Raw genomic sequence first — 16,801 nt, 5'->3', positions numbered from 1 at the left:
TCCACATGTGTGGACAATAGATGTAAATAATGGTTCGGCATGGAGTGTTTAATTATCATGCAGGCATATCTCAGAGATATTGTGGGTTTGGTTCCAGACCCCTGCAATCAAGTGAGTTGTAATCTTTTTGCTGGTGGAAGATCTTGCCTTCAATATTAAAAAATGCGACATCTATGAAGCACAGCAAAATGAGGTATGCTTGTGATATGATCATAACAGAAATGCAGGCGGTAATTGCCGTCGGTCAGGTGTTATTGAGCACCAGCTCTGTGCGTGTCCTTGTGACAGTTCTGCAGGGACAAACGGATAACGTCATCCCTGCCTCCTAGAAGGTGGCTTCCACGTGTTTGACCTAATGACCGGCAGTCTTCAATACGTCTTTACTTGCGACCTAATATACGTATCCGTGCACATACACAAGTGGAAGGAAAGTTTTCCAAAGTGACAAACACGGATGCTTTTTCACAGGTCTGTTCTTTTTTTAAATTCTGGTTGCAGCCCATGAATTAAATTCATGGCCCACTCATGAGTCACACGGTTTGAAAGAAGCTGTTCTAGTCCAGAAAATTACAGTGTAATTGGGGAGATAAGATGAACACACGTGAAATACTTAGAAACCAGTACCTTCCAGCTTAACATTTTATTGAGTTTTCTATGGAAAAATATGCCAATTTCCAGAGGAACGATCCTGCCTTGGTGCATATGGAAAGTTCTCAAGGACTGTATGGGGATGGGAGGTGGGAAATATAATAGATTAATTTTTTAAAAAGAAAGTTCTCAAAGAGACTTTTATTAACATTTTCTGCCTTCTTTTAAAGATCGTAGTTAGTATAGGGTGGGGGAAAATATTAGAAAGTACACAAAAGCTTGAATTCTGAAATCGGATACTCAGGTTTACATCCAGCCTCTGTAGTAACCCCAGGCAGATGACTATGGGCTTCAGTGTACTCACCTGTGAAATGGACTTAAGGATAAGACGTGCATCAGAGACGCTGCATCAGTGCCCTATGAAGTACTTAGTACAGTGCTGAGCCTGATACTGTCTAAACATAGCCCCCAGCACCACTACCACTATTAGCAAAGATCCGACCGTGAGAATATCCATACACTCAGGACACTGAAGACTGGGTAGTTGGAGGTAAAAATTAGTCTGGGCCCCATTATGGGACTGCAGGCCTGTAGGCCACCTCCAGTCCAGGATGGACGACTGCAAATGTGGCCCAACAAAAATCGTAAATTTGCTTAAAACATTATGAGGATTTTTTGTGTGCGTGGTTACATGTCACAGTGTCTTTAATGTGTGGCCCAAAGCAACTCTTCTTCTTCCAGCGTGGCCCAGAGATGCCAAACGGTCAGACACCCCTGGACTTTAGACCAGGGGGAATTTACTAACAGTGAAGATGCGCCCCCGGTGGCAGGATGAGAATACTGCCGAGTATTCTCAGTATCCTAGGGCTGCTGAGCAGACCTGCGTCAAGGCACCGCAGGAACAGGGAGGCGAGGGCGGCTGGAAGGCCAGCGGGAGAGCTCTCCCAGAGGATGCAGGCGCTGAGCGCAGGAACTGGTTTGGAGGGGGTAGAAATGGCAAGGGTAGAGCCAAGGGACAGTTTGAAGGACAAATAGAACTTGCTAAGAAAACAGTATAAACCTTGGTGAGAGGAGCTGAAAGTGCCACGAGGGAGATGGGTATTAATGTGACTGTCCGCCTGGAGCTAAGATGCTGGGAAGGGGCGGAGCTTAAGGGGGGCTGGGCAGGCCGCGGGGACTGCGATGAGGGAGAAACGGAGGATGATAGTTCTGCGTGAACACTCAGACCACCCGAGCAAAAGTAAATACCACAAAAAACAAAGAGGAAGAAGGAGGAGGAAGAAAAAGGAAAAGTGGAGGAGGAAGAGGAGAAGCTCAAAGAAAAGAGAAACTTGAGTAGGAAGTGCATGACTGCCAAGCAAATAGCATCTAGGGTAAATAAGAGTGAAAACCCGAGTTGGGGGCTGGGTTGTAGACAGCCTGGAAATCCTCACCAGCTGACACTCATCAAGCATGGAGTGTGGCATTATTTTAAATAACACGTTAGCTTGTTGTGTCCTCCTTTCTTCAAAATATATTCTGTAATTACAAGAATCAAAATAGGCATTTGGTTATTTCTGTTGAGTTTCTATTTACATTTCCAGCTTTTATACTGAAAGTGTATCCCACAAAGATATCCACTTAAATTAATAGATATAATCACATGCATAGTAAAGCATTTAGTTCAAGTCCTTTCTGCCTCCGGCTACAAAATACGCTCAATAATCCTAGTTATCAAGTAGCACTTGTTTGAAATATTACCATTCTAACTTATTTCCAACATTATACAAGTAAGAGAGGAGTAGCAAAACAGCCCTTTTTTTGTTTCATGTAAAGTTGTTTAATACTACCTGAATTATTTTATAAAGGATAGTTTGTAACTTATATATTAAGTAACTCAAAAGACAATTCAGTCTTTTTTATAGTGACATTGTTATGAGTAGCAAAAAAGATATAAATGTTAATAAAAATATTAATTTGGCTGCCACAATCATGCATCAGTATTTTATATATTTAGGCTAATTTTTATGCTGATGTATTTTTTTCTATTGGAAAATCTCATTACCTGCATAGAAAACAACTTCACCCTATTTGTCTTTTATCTCCAGGGCAAAGCAGAAACTTAACATATATTAAATTCTCAATAATGTATAGTACTCTTCTCTGGAGGAACATAAGCACTGGATAAACTTTGCTATTAGTTGCAAAAAAGACAGAAAACTTCCTTAGAATTATTACAAACAATCTCAAATGTGAAAATATACGTATGTGTTCAGGTGCCTCACATTTATCTACATATTGCACAGTTCTCATTCAAAGTTACAAAGACGTTGTTCAGTTACCCGTGTGACTTAAAGTTTAGTAGCAGCATAATTCTGAATTATTTACTGAATCCTAGAGCAAAACACTTTACCAGCTGCCTCTTCTGTTGGTGTGGAAATGACCTCCAGATATCTAAATTCAATAAGAGAGTGGATTTTACACTCAAAGAAACATTTGGTTGAGCTGCTGAAAGAGAAGAAATGCATTACCTTTCTGCGGAAAGTTTATAGGTTTGAAAGCAATAGAACTTCCCTCTATCTTCATCAGCAGTTTGCCCATTAATTAGCCCTTCAATTACACTTCAATTAAATTAACTCTAATTAATAAGTTCATTACAAAGATCGACGCACCTTGCTCAAAGCTAGTGTGCTGAACGCTGATAAACACCTTCCCCTAATGAAAAATTGATTCAATTGAGTAAAAAACGGTGCCTCAGAAAGAAACCTCTCTCTTCCGGAGCCCAGCTGACGTTCTGTTCCTCTGAAGTTAATCAAACCGTCTTAGATCTCTTAATCAAAAATTTAATTCAGACGAGATAGAAAATGTGGCATGAAAAAACCGGTACCACTCTCTTCCAGTTAATAGTCCTGGCTGTTGTTTACAAGAAACGTTCCGACTCTCACGGTGCCCTGACAGGACCGCTTAAATTCTGCGGCACTTTGACACAGAGAAGAATGGAGTCTGAGGAATGTTATTTGGGCGAGGAATGGGGAAAACAGGAGCACACGACTACATGAGCAGTTACCTTTTTTTTTTTACTTAAAAGTAAGGCTGTCATTCATGTTCTGTTTGTTTGAAATGACTTCAGGGTTTTAGTGCTGGGCATTTTTATTGCAAGAAAACCCAAACTAAGCAATAGTCTTGCAGTCTCAGAAAAAAGCAATAGTTCGTTTTATTTAACTTTAAATTTAGAGAGTGAAAAATAAAATTACCTTCTAACTTATCTCTCTTTGACTCTCTCTCAACTGGATCTAGTAAAAGAAAAGTTTTAAGAAAAAAATTACTTCTGACATCTGAATTCTTTCTAAAGACCTAACCGATAGGTTTTAAAGACCTTGGGTCACTTGTGCTACTTCCAGTAATTCCAGCAAATGAAACGCTTGTTTTTCTAATGACACAGTCAGTAGTTACGTAGATTAACCTGGCTCTCCACCATGGTTTTGCTAGGCAACTTGTTCCTGTCAGCAGTACAGATTTACCAAACAGGAAGAGCAGTTTCTTCATGTACCCAATGTACCTGTCTTCAGAAGCAAGCTAAAGGGCATACGATACTAAACTCTTTTTAATGAAAGTTTCTGGATATTCTAAAATTTTAAACTCTGGGATTAGAAAGAATGCCTTTTCAATTTTTTTTCTGTAGGGATGTAACCCAACTACTCTGTTAGATGCCTGGGTAGACACTGAAAAAATTCATTATTTAATATTAATGGATGCAGTAACACACGTGTGCGCGTGTTCTTGGCTCCCGAAAGATACTCTGAGACATATGTGTGTCTGCGTATTTTCCCCTCGTTATGCATCCTGTTTTGGTTTGTTAGTAGCCGATGTGCTTAGGTGTATACACACGTGTATAGAATATAGGAAGTTATAACAAAATTTCCACATGTGTTTTATTCGCCATCACATAAAATTAAATGATGAATGTTAAGAAGTGAACCTCTACCATTAATATTCTGAGGAGTGGACACTGAAATTTACTTAGTATATAAGTACTTGGGATTTCTTTTCGGTGATTGTGTTTTGCACCTTCACACACTGGAGTCACGGGTGTAGCACACGGGACCTGTGCCCTTTCTCACTCCCTGCTGCTCTTCTCTCTCCCCTCCCCCCTTCCCCTCTCTCTGCGCAGAGATATGCTCTGTGGACTGCGGCTCGCACGGCGTGTGCATGGGCGGCACGTGTCGCTGCGAGGAGGGCTGGACCGGGCCGGCGTGCAGCCAGAGAGCCTGCCACCCGCGCTGCGCGGAGCACGGGACCTGTAAGGACGGCAAGTGCGAATGCAGTCAGGGCTGGAACGGAGAGCACTGCACCATCGGTAGGCCGGCCGCACCCCGCCCCTCCCCGCGCCGAACAAGAGCGCAGCGTTTGCTGGTTTTCTGCTTCGAAAAGCAGCAAACGAGGAACACGCTCACACTCACGCTCACAGGCACTGACCACAGCACGGTGGTTACCCAAGGGAGACGGGGGGCGGGGGATAGTAAAAGGCAAAGGGGGTCGAATAGAGGGCGGGAGAAGGAGATTCGACTTTGGGAGGTGAACGCACAGTGCAATATACCGACGATGAGGCCTAGAGTTGCTCGCTTGAAACCCGTGTAGTTTCATTAACTGTTTCACCCCAAAACATTCTTACACTTTTATAATTTTTTTAAAATTGCAAAAAGAAAGAGCAGCTCATCATGGCTTCTCATTAATTTTACTCGCTTTTATTAAACGAGAAGTATTTTTAAGGTTGTCATTTTACAATGGCAAGCTAGTTCTTTTCAGAACAGCTGTCATGGGCACGAAGTTTAAGAACTTTTTATCCACTGTTTTCTGTGATGGCCATGGAAATGGACAGACACAAAGATGGTCTCATTTCTTACTTACAAATGAGCTTTCCTCGAACCTGGCTTCTCACTGCTCTACATTGCCGCTGCATAACAACAAAATACTTTTTTATTTTTAAAGCAGTCTCACTGTGTGGCCTTTGGGTTTCTGTCGATTCCAGAATCACACGTCTTTGCCCTAGTCGGTGTCATAGTGCTACATTTTCCAGGTATTTGGTGCGAACCCTCGAACGACACGGGTTGGAACCGGGCAGGCAACTGGCTTTTTCCCAGTGAGCACCTCCACGCCGTCCCCCCACAGCTGGCGGTCCACGGAGGTGAAGGCCAAATGGTCGCATTGCTGCAGAGCATCCCTCAGGGACCCGAGCACCCGAGGAGTGTGGTGTCCAGGGGGAGCCCTGCAGCCCACCCTCCATGGATACGCAGGGACGACTTAGGTTTTTAGGGAGTCGAGAGTTACGTGTGGGTTTTCAACTTCAGAAGTCGCGGCCCCAGGCCGTGCCTTGTTTAAGGGTCACCTGTGATGCATCTCTGCCTCACTTTAGTGAAAGTGTACAATGTGAATTATAAAAGGCACGGTCCTTCAAAATTTCATAATTTGGGGTATGGCGTTTCTTCACGTTGTTTTGCTCCATAGGATAAAATTTGATAAAGTGTTCAGGGGGAGTCTTGGTATCTTAAAAGTTTTCTTCTGCCAGTGCATCTGTAAGCATTACGTACTTCAGATTTTTTTACTTACAGGAGCTGGTTAGCCAGGAATTCTTTCAAGGGCAAATTGAAATCACATACATCATTGTCGTAATTGTGTCTTTACAAAGCGTCATCAGGCCCCTTTCAGTCTTACCAACATTTGTTTCAGGGGTCCCACTGCCACCCCCCACGTGTGGCGTCCCGCTAACCAGACCCACAGCACCCAGGGGGGTTGTGCTCATTGCCCGCACATCCCAGACGGGGACGAAAGCCAGCAGTTGGTGTCGGGAGAAGCCCACGCACAGGCATCCCCCTCGGTCCCCCTGCCCCAAGAAGCAGTGACACGCAGCACGCCTTCCCCCGGCAGTGACAGGCATGGACACGTGTGCCGTGTTTCCGCCTGGGGGAGCCCTGTGGAGACTGGAGTTCAAGGTTCTTATTAAGGTTGCTCAGACATGTGGCCTCTGCCAGCCACGACCAAACCACCCAAATTCTAGACTCTCTGAAGGAAAGCAGGTGTCAAAGGCTTCAGGTGGGCAAATTAGCATCGTCAGGACCGGGAACACCCAGCTTCACAGAAGCCAGCCCTGCACACCTCTAAGGTCTGCTCGTCCTGTGACCTCTCACCTGGGCAGCACCCTCAGGGGCTCACCTGCTGCTTGTGAGTAGAACAAACGTGTTGTGCTACCGAGGTTGAGGCACGTGCATGCCTCCACAGCACCCGCAGGGCACTCCTGCCCCCCATCTTGTGCGGCGCCCCCTCCTCTACTCTCTCAGGGGGGCTTTGCAGGCCATTGTTTCGTGAACTACAGGAAGGCAGAGAAAAGCTGACAACCAACCATAGTTTGGGTATCTTTCTGGGGATGCCCAGAGGACAGCGCAATACCCCTGTGACCGAGCAGCTCCCTGCCAGGTCCCAGAATGGCCACATCCCGGAGAAGGGCAGGGACAAGGCTTCTGATCCCACCACCTCCATACCCATCAGAAGTGAGCTGAGTCTAGCTTGGGGGTGGGGGAGCATCATGGATTTGACTACATGTTCCTAGTAAGTACAACAAACACATGTGTATGTAGTTTATTTAGAAAACCAGAAAGTGTCCTATAAAGTTCATTGGCAGTTTTAACTTGCCAACCAACAGTTACTGAGTCATTCTGTTGTTCTCACTGACCTTGGCAATATTATATGGTTAGTTTCTCAGCGCTGAGCTGATCTTGAACAACTTTTCAGTTGTCTAGCAACAAACAGGACTTTCCTTATGATTTAAATATCTTGCTGCAGTAGTTAACAATTCCATTTCTACTGTTGCATTTTATTTTGTGGCTTTTGTAGCCCTTATGAGTAACAATGTGGAAAGAAAAGGCCTGCTTTATTTAGAAATAAACCCTAGAAGCAAAGCTTTTAAAAAGATGTGGAAAACCTTTAAATCATTGTTTTGCTTTTTTTTTCTTTACTGCTGAATGATTGCTCCAAATTTTGGCACACAAAGATCCCAGACAAAGATCCCACGGGTTTTCCCCTGCCTCCTCGCTCCCTCCGTATCTGTCCACAATGACGCCTACGGGGCCATTTTAAAAGTGGCCTTTGCGAGCAGCTGACTGAACAACCCAGGGCAGGACTGCGTATTTCCTCTTCCCGGAGAGTTAATGCGCTGCACACTTCCTTTCAATTTTAGCACTTTGCATCTGGCTGAAGAAGCTGCCACTTCATGAAAGAACACCCATAAATCAGCAAGACTTTTTTTCTTTTTCCATATTACGTGCCATCTCATTGAATACAAACAGCGAGGTTAATTGAAAGAGGGATAAAGGAGAAATTAAACAGTTAGAAGCAAACAGAAGTTCCCAATAGAAAGCAAAGAATATTCTTCATTAGTCATCTTACTGTCTTCGTAACCATTCATGCTTTCATAAAGCCATAGGCATTTTGATGGTGAGATCGGTTGTGGATTTAGAGTGCTCACTGAACACACCATCTACCTGAGAGGATTCTATCCCTATATTTTTATTAATGTGCTCCCATTTTCTTCTCATTGTGAATCATGTGTTCAGGGAATTAGACTCATTCATCCACAGGTTCATTGTCCCAAGTTTTGGGGTTTTTTTTTTTTACCATTCCTGGGTCAGACTTGGACTGGTGATGTTTACAGATGAAAGATGAAACATGGGGAAACCTACTTTTAGCATGATCACAACTAAAATAAATATCTCTCCCTTCCTCCTCATAAAGCAGTCGTGATTGTTGGACCCTTTCATAAATAAAGTCACAAGACTGAACCACATCCAGTACGCACCAGCAGTTATGGCAGACACAGTTTAATGGTACTGACACTGTTACAGATGCTCGTCTACCAAGTAGTGTCATCCTTTGTATGTGACCTTCCCATAAAAGGGTCAAATGATTATTATTTGTTTGTCATGAATAGGAAATAGGTAAAAATATTTAGAGGACCCAGAAGCAAGTGAAAAAGGTATTTAATTAAGTGGTTTATAAATAATGGTTGATACAATTGGAGTGGTATATGGCTGTCTCTATATTTTAAGAGCTTAAACAGTTCTGTAGTGAGAGAGTTGAGGTGCTTCAGGGTCAAATACATGAACGGGGTGATACTTGTCTTGGCCTAACTCAGTAAGTTCACTGTCAGTATATTGAACCGGAGTGAGAACTATGACCCTATCAAGGTAACTCAGTCAGTTTGGCTATCCCTTCTTCTTCTTTCAGAAAAGAGGGGGAAACTGGTACCTGATTGGCTAAGAGGGGAAACTGCTATATGATTGGCTGAGAGGGGAAAACTGCTATCTGATTGGCTGAGGGGAAACTGCTATATGATTGGCTGAGAGGGGAAACTGCTATTTGATTGGCTAAAAGGGGAAAACTATCTGATTGGCCAAGAGGTGAAAAGTGCTATCTGATTGGCCTGTTGCCTGAGTTAACTGACCATAGAAGCAATGCGAATGTCATGCCAGCCTCTGCTGAACAGATGTTGGTAGGCAGAATCCATAGTTTTTAAGTGAACTGCTAACCAAACATCCTGGACAATGATCTCTGTTGAGGGTGAAATCCTCCTCTGGAGACTGACTGGTGTTTTCCATTTACCCCCAGGCAGAAATGGAGAAATGGGTGTAGTTGTTTAAATGTTGCTTAGATGTAATGAAGACCCTTAGGTTGGTTTAAATCCTGGATCAAGATCCCAAAGAAGTATTTGCTTCTCCACTCCAATAGGCTTTAGCAATACCATCAGTACTTAAGTGTGAAACACCAAGGGTTCGTTTGTTTCTTTTGTCAGTTTATGGAGCATTTTCAAAAAGGGAGCATTTGTGAAATTCTTTCCATGCATTAGTTCTCTTGAGTAGTATCCCTGCCTGAAGGACCAACCCCTCGAGGTCACTGGTAATTTTTGAACTTATTGATAACTTCTGCTTTCTTTGGAAAATTACTAGCATTAAGCATGGGGTTCCCTTGTTATTCTCAGTTCCCTTCAACTTTTATTTTTATTTTTCCTGTGGCATTTGCATGCCTCAGTTACTTTTTATTTGATAATTTATTCATTTCTTTATCCATGAAGCAGTTACTGATCATCTCAGCTGTGATGTTTGAATACAATTTCTTATGAAAATCAGTGTAACACACTAGGGAGAAAAGCATGGGTTTGAGATTTTAAAAAAGATGTTTCAGTTCTGATTTATTCACTATAATTTGTATCTTAACTGTTTTTTACTGCAGTTGGCTTTTTTCCAAAAGTAAAATGGCTATAATAATACCTATCCTATGAGATTTTGAAGCAGAATAGTCTACTGTTTAAGAGCTTTTGGAATTTGAATTCTTGCTGAACCATTTACATAGTGTGTGACCTTGGTAAGTCATCTGACCTCTCCACATATGTTTTCTTGTATATGATGACTGTGTGTCTCAGAGAGTTGTTACACTCAACTGAAATCCTACCATGTAAACCACTTACTGAAGTGCCTACTAAGTAGTGTTCAGTAAGTTAGAGTTTCTAATTTGTTGTTAAGTATAAATGAGCAAATGGCAACCCAGAAAAGGTTTGGGGTGCTGAAGTTGAAATAAAAACAAAGTTTCTGTCCAACAAATTTGCTTTAATAGTTCATGAAATTTTCATAACATGGTTAAAAACTGTAACCTAGTCTCAGGATGCATATGACTTAACAAGAATTGAATACAGGGGTGGGCAAAAGGGGGTTTACAGTGGTTCATATGGGAAGTAATACAACAACTAATAAATAAGGAGACAAGAATAAGCTTTCTCGTACTCACAACTGTAACCCTACTTTTGCACACCCCTCTGTGTTCACATTGTAGTGAAGAGCTGCCGAGTAAGACCGTGGTGATGAGCGAAGGGCAGAGTCTATTGTGGTATTTTTCTTCTCCCAATGTCTCAGACACAGCACTGTTTATTGAGCTACATTGATTTTCATGCACTTTTAGGCAATTCAAATGGAAATTCGGCCTAAGGGAAATCCTAATTCCTCTAAGCTGCAAAAGACTAGCTATTTGTTTTTATTCTAATTCTTCAGTACATCGGGAGAAAGATCATTAATGATGACAAAGACATGCTTTGTCTGTTCCCACAGACCTTAGACGTGCAGCACGCAGCCTACCTCTATTATTAAATACCATGGTCGCTCTGGGCGTTGGATGCTGGCGATTAGAAATTGAAAATGAAATGCACACAGTTGGGGAGTTGTCTACAAAACAGTAGGAGATGAAGGAAAAATCGAGACTACACCGGGGTGGGCAACTTAGGTTTGTCGTTCTAATCCTTTTTTTTCCCCAGGAAGATGGTGAAAGGGTAGTGTTTTAGTTGTTAAATTTTTTTAAATGGGTGACAATTTTGAAAAAAATGACACTGGTATATGCTTTACTTAGATGGCAAAAAGGACATTCTTTGTAATTCTTGTAAGTTCCCAAATGGGTGATCATATTCATAATAATATAGAATATGGAAATTCTAAATCTGTCTTTTTACGTCGTCATTCAGCCTTTATAGTTCCCCTTACCAACTGCGTCTAGTGTAGCACATTACACCTGCTGGTGATCACCCTGAAGATACTTGGCTTTGCAGCTGTCAGATTGACTTCACAGGGAAGAGAGGGGCCTCTAGCGCCACCTGCCTGGGGTCCTGATAGAGCTGCTGATGTGTTTTCTATGAAACCGGTGAGGTTTAGGCTTCAGGCTCCCGCACTGGCACAGCCCCCTGCAGGGGGACCGTGGGTTTATGTGGTCGTATGTTCATGCAACACTTGCAGATCGGTGAAGGCCTTTATCTCTTTCTGCTCCAAGTTCCTTTCCATCACCCTTGCCCTGGCATCGGTTGGCTCCAGAGTGACTGGCACTTGGAGGATTCAGCCCATGAGAGTCTGAGCTGGGGTTCATGTCGTGGTGATTTAATTGGGTGGATTTATGAGGCGGGAAGTCATTGCTGTCTGTGGCTGTTACTGCCAGCCAGCCACGAATGTCCTCCCCACCTGCTGACCCACCTAACGACGGGACGCCCAGGTCAGAGAGTGCAGGAGGGCGTGAGTGGTCCTGCTCCCCGCTCAAGAAGGAAATCGCTAGCAGAGGGGAGAGAATGCTTGAAATGTATGAAACAGAAGCCCACCCGTAGAAAATTCTTCTTGTCCTCACGTACGTTGTAAAATGCCGTCTCAAAGCAGAACTGTTCTCCTGCCAGGAAGCCTGACTATGGAATCTAAAGACTTAAACTGGCCACCGTATTTTTGGTGAATATTTTTGAGAAATCTGTCAAAATTCCTAGAGTTGGGAGGGGCACAAGCCTGTAGTATTTCTACAACATTGAGTGCATCAGGGTGAGAAGCCACACCTGCTACGCATTCCAGTGACTCCCTGAGTCGTGTGAGCCCGGCGGAAGGGGATTCTTGCTCATTCATTCATGAAGTGCTGGTATTGACGATAACATAAACTCACACTATGCTACTTTCATTCACAACAAGGAGTTATGAATGAATGTCATCTATTCAAAGGGTATTTAAGATTAGTAGGGAATTTAAAACGTCTTCCCAAATTGACAGTAATGCCAAAAAATTTACATGACGTGACTGATAACACATTCTGAGGCCAAAGGAAACTTTTCTAAACTATAAGTAATGAAAACCATATCAAACAGCCACATTGAATTAAGCCTGAATTGTTTTCCTATTCTCTCCCCAGAGAATATGACACAAAACCATTGTCTTATAAAGTGGGAAAGAGTCGATAATAGCCCCAAAACAATAGGAAAAATTGTTGTAGAGCTAGGTCAGGCACTTAATTAAAACATTATGCAATCTTTCTAATATTTGGGGTATTTATCAGCTTAAAAATTATAATGTGATTTTTTCTCCTTCTAAATAATTACTTTTGTATACCTAATCTCATGTTCATTATTTGTATTCTTTTTCTTTAAACAAAGCCCCCCAAGTTAGAATGTCACACTCCACAAACCTGACCTGCCTCTGTGCTTAGCTCTGTCACCCGAGAGCTGTGTGATCTTGAGGAAACAGCTTGAGGCTTAAGCTGTCTGTGCCTCAGTTTCCTTATCTCTAAAGTGGGGATGCGAATGGTACCCACCTGAGATGCCTTCAGCCCCATGGAAGAGCACTTATGACAGTCTCTGGCACAAAGTCAACACCATAGAGATGTTACTGACTGTGACTGAATTAAGAAAAAGGCGACTGTGGCTGATTCTTGACCGACTGAGTCTTGTCCCTGTGCAGAGGAATTAGCCGACAGAAAACCAGGAGCCCACGCTGGGCACCACTTCCCAACGCGCTGGCAGAGCGGCCAGGGGCCTCATGCTCTGCCCTGCACAGTGGAGGGTGGGTCACCAGCAGGCAGGGGCAGCGGCGCTGAGGGGAGGGACAGTCTCCCAAGCTGACTCGTTTGACAGTAGTGATCCAGACGAGGCTGCAAAGCCTGTCGCAAATGTGTGCAAAAACGAGGACTTCCTATGATCCTTGCCTCTCTGCAGCCCCGGGACTGAGTAATTTGGTGTGACAGAGGGGATGGCGACCCCCAAGAGCACCGCGGACAGCCCCTTCGGAGGCTGCAGAGTCACCATGTTCGGACACCGGGCTGATGTTGAGATGCCTGCGCCTTCCTTGGAGGCAGCAGTATCCCCCCGGGGCCTCTCCGTCTTACTTGTTTCATGTGCGCCTAATTTATTCAGTGACCAGTTTTATACACAGTACCTGATCCTCTGTAATCCCCTCAGAATTGGCATGTTTTTCCCCAACGAGGTCACGTAACCTCCTCTAAAAATGCAAAACCAGCTTCTCTGGCCTTTCCCGGTGATGGAGGAGGCCCTGCGTGGTTGGGTTGTCGGTATTCTCTCTGCTCAGCTTCAGTATTTTTAAAACAAAGATGATGTCTGTTTTCACCCGTCATTTTAAGCATATTTCATTTTGCTTTGTTTTGGTGAAGAAGCGCTTGGATAATGGCTGGTGTGTTGTTTACAGAATTGGGAGCTAGCTTGCTGTTTTGCTGCTGTCATTCATGTGTCCTTCAAGCGGTTTTCCTCCTCACTGAGTTGTTCTTTTGTCTGCGTTTGGTTTTCTTCACATGTACCAATTCTGGCACGAGAGGACATGTGTCCTAGGACAGGTTGAGCAGCACAGGTGTGGTGAGCAGTGGCAGGTCTGCCCTGTAAGCTACACGAACCTTTCACTCGGCATTTGGCAAGCCGCTGAGTGAAAGGGTAACCAAAAATTAATTTAGTGGTCTAAATTTGAAACTTTAGGAAGTTTGACTCTGTTTCTTTCATATTTTATTCTTAAAAGTGACATGTCAAAGGTTTCAAATCACTCTCAATTTCTACTTTGACAAGCCAGATCCCACAAAGCCTCGGAGTTGCTGTTAATTCAGAGTCTTCCCCTACCCTAAATGTGAAGCACCTTCTGGCTTTAACTCTGTAGCACCCCACCCCCATCCTCCCTTATCTTGTAAACCTGCCCGTAAAAGTCACAATGTGTCTCAGGAGCCCCATGAGAACTACATGCTCAAAACTCACAGTTATTAACAACCACACCTAAAACAAAAGCAAATTAAGAGGTCAGCTAGATCAGGAGCAGAACCATAGAAATGAAGATCACGTGGAGGATTAGCAACAGGGGAGTGGGAGAAGGAGAAGGGGGGAGAAGGTACAGAAAATAAGTAGCATAGACGGCAGGTAGAAAATAGATAGGGGGAAGGGTAAGAATAGTATGGGAAATATAGAATCTAAAGAACTTGAGACACGAGTTCATGAACTAAAGGGGAGGAATGGTGGGGGAGGGGTGTGCAGGATGGAGGGGAATGAAGGGGGGAATAGAACAAATGTAATGGCATAATCAATAAAATTTTTTAAAATATTTTAAAAAAAAGAATTACATGCTCAAATCAGACGAAAAACTCAGTCCGTTTGGATTCAAACCCTCACACGACCTTTGCACCTGATTTGCCTGTGACCTTCAGTACAGGGAAGTTCCAGGAATTTCTTGACAAATGTACCATCATAATTTTAAGGATTCATTTCCCTGGGAAACATTTTTTCACCCCTAAGAGTGGCCGTAAGCATTAGCATTAACAATGTTCGCTATAGTCAGTGACAGAGAGAGGCAGGTGCCTGGAGCTGAGTGAGAGTTGACGTCCCGCCTCCGGGCCACCAAGGTCAGTTTCAGAGACAGTTGTATTGTTTTGGGAAGTGTTCGGTGTGCTCTCTGCTTTAGACAAGGGGCCTGTTTTAGGACCTCTGAAACTCACTTCCAGAGGTAGGCAGTTGTTTTGTGGGTGACTAGATCTGGCTTTAACATGTATCTTTCCCTTCAGGTGATTGACACATAGCCTGGGACAATCAGAATTTTGCATTCTTTAGCGGATCGATGCCTTCAGAGCCGTGTGATCATGAATCCTATACTCCTATGGTTATTTGTGCAGATTTTCTCTCCAGTCTTCTCCTGGGGCATAACGGGGGTCCCCATAATCACCATGAATGAGGTTTATTTCTACTCCACTTATTGCAAGGCTCGCTGGCTTGAGAGGCAGCTGTGTTCAGAAACAATGGAGGGTCAAAGGCACTGTTGTTTTTAGGAGACAGGAGAAGTACAGAAGGAAATGCTGGTCATGGGTGTTGTTTTGTGATCACTTAGGTGCTACTGAAATATGCCTGATTATTTTCGCCTTGAGAAACCTGATTCCCCCCCTTCTGCGGTCTTATGTTTGGTTCTTTCCTACGAAACACAGGAACCTAGTAGTTCTCTAGCTGGTCCGTTCATGTTTCTAAAAATAATTTACTGTGTAGGTGCTCTGTGTCTTAGGGAAGCAATTTATAAACTATAATTGTAATCCCAAGAAAAAAATTTAATCTGTCCATTTGAATTAAAATGTTATATTCCATGACAGATTTTTAAAATATGAATCTGCCTAGACTCTCTCTTTACTTCCTTGAACCTCATTTCTCATCTTAAGTCAATTTAAATTTTTTTTAGAAAACTTACGAAGGGACATGATGTTTAAATAAAAGCCAGTTAAATTATATGTCAAATTTGTATTCCGTTGTTTTATTAAGTCTGCCCTTTTGTTCCTTTACGAATATACTATCCTGTGTCTTTTTCCATTTGGAACACCTTGTTGATCTGCATATTTTAAAAGATCTTCAATAAAGATCTAAGATCTTAATTTCCACCAAAATCCAGAATATAGGAGGTGTCAAAGCTCAATGACTAGACACACAATTTAACCAGAACCTAGAACGAAGATCACTCCCTTCAGTTCTTGCCAAGCTGATCAGAAGACGTTGACTGGGAAGTTTGGGTGCAAGGCATTTGGGAGTGAAACAGGTGCAAAGTGATGTGTTGTCGGCTGTGTTACTACAGGAGCAAGGAGGGCGAAGGCTGTAGTAGTGCCGGCCTGTAGATCGGTCACATCTCTCCTAACTCAGGCCAGGGGACTGCAGAGGGCCAGCCATCGGTGAAAGGCTAATGTGAATTTTAAGTAATTTTCATTACATGCAGAAATGCTCGTCACCCACAGGGAGCAAAGGAAAAGTCGGAACTTTGCATTCGATCTGATGTAAGGGTAGAAGGATTCAGCCTACAAGTTCAAGGGCGATGGACGTTTCTTCCCCCAAGGGCACCTGAGTACCTCTTCAATGGGAGAAGATATGTCCCTGTTGTTTCTGGACTAGGACAAGTTGGAAATAGCCTCTTTTCTTTCATCTCAAAACGGTTTCTTTTCTATCTGCCTGGTTTTGAAAGATTAGTTTGGCTGTGGCGTGAATCCATACCGAGCCTGGGCCTCTCCCCCTTTTCACGTTTAATGTGCTGCTTTCACAGGTTGCGGGGCGAGGCCAGTCGGTCCTTCTCTACTGCTCCTCCTCGTGGTGGGTTCAGGGACCCTCTGCTCTTTGCGAGTCTCCGTGGTGAAACCGGGAAACAGCTGTCTGAAATGTAGCTATTATTCCTGGGGTTTAACAGATATGTGCCTTGGATAAATTACGGAGCAGCCAAAGGAGACCCATAAATATGAATCCTTTGCCAGCTGCTTTTCCATTAAACTCTGTTGGCTGAATGGAATTAGGAACTAATTATGTTGGTGGGGAATCTACCATACCGCAACGCCAGATAGTGTCTCCCTTGAACAGCGACGGCCAGTTCCTTCCGACACACCAAATTAGCTTCAGGGT

At 43.4% G+C, this 16,801-nt stretch overlaps 1 protein-coding gene across 4 annotated transcripts in view; it reads left to right on the top strand.

The window, feature by feature from the left end:
• Positions 1-16,801, top strand: part of TENM3 (teneurin transmembrane protein 3) — a 558,635-nt gene that overhangs the window by 454,855 nt on the left and 86,979 nt on the right. For all 4 annotated transcript variants that reach the window (XM_053659855.1, XM_053659853.1, XM_053659856.1 and 1 more), the window contains one exon: positions 4,739-4,924. In XM_053659855.1, coding sequence (XP_053515830.1) covers positions 4,739-4,924 — 186 coding nt within the window. The remainder of the gene's footprint in view (positions 1-4,738; positions 4,925-16,801) is intronic.

The sequence above is a fragment of the Artibeus jamaicensis genome, unplaced genomic scaffold (assembly GCF_021234435.1).
Source record: "Artibeus jamaicensis isolate MK-2021 breed Jamaican fruit bat unplaced genomic scaffold, CSHL_Jam_final scaffold_833, whole genome shotgun sequence".
In the NCBI taxonomy this organism is placed as follows: Eukaryota; Metazoa; Chordata; class Mammalia; order Chiroptera; family Phyllostomidae; genus Artibeus; species Artibeus jamaicensis.
The sequence above is the reverse complement of the archived record's forward strand: the minus strand, read 5'-3'. Positions and strand labels throughout refer to the sequence as shown.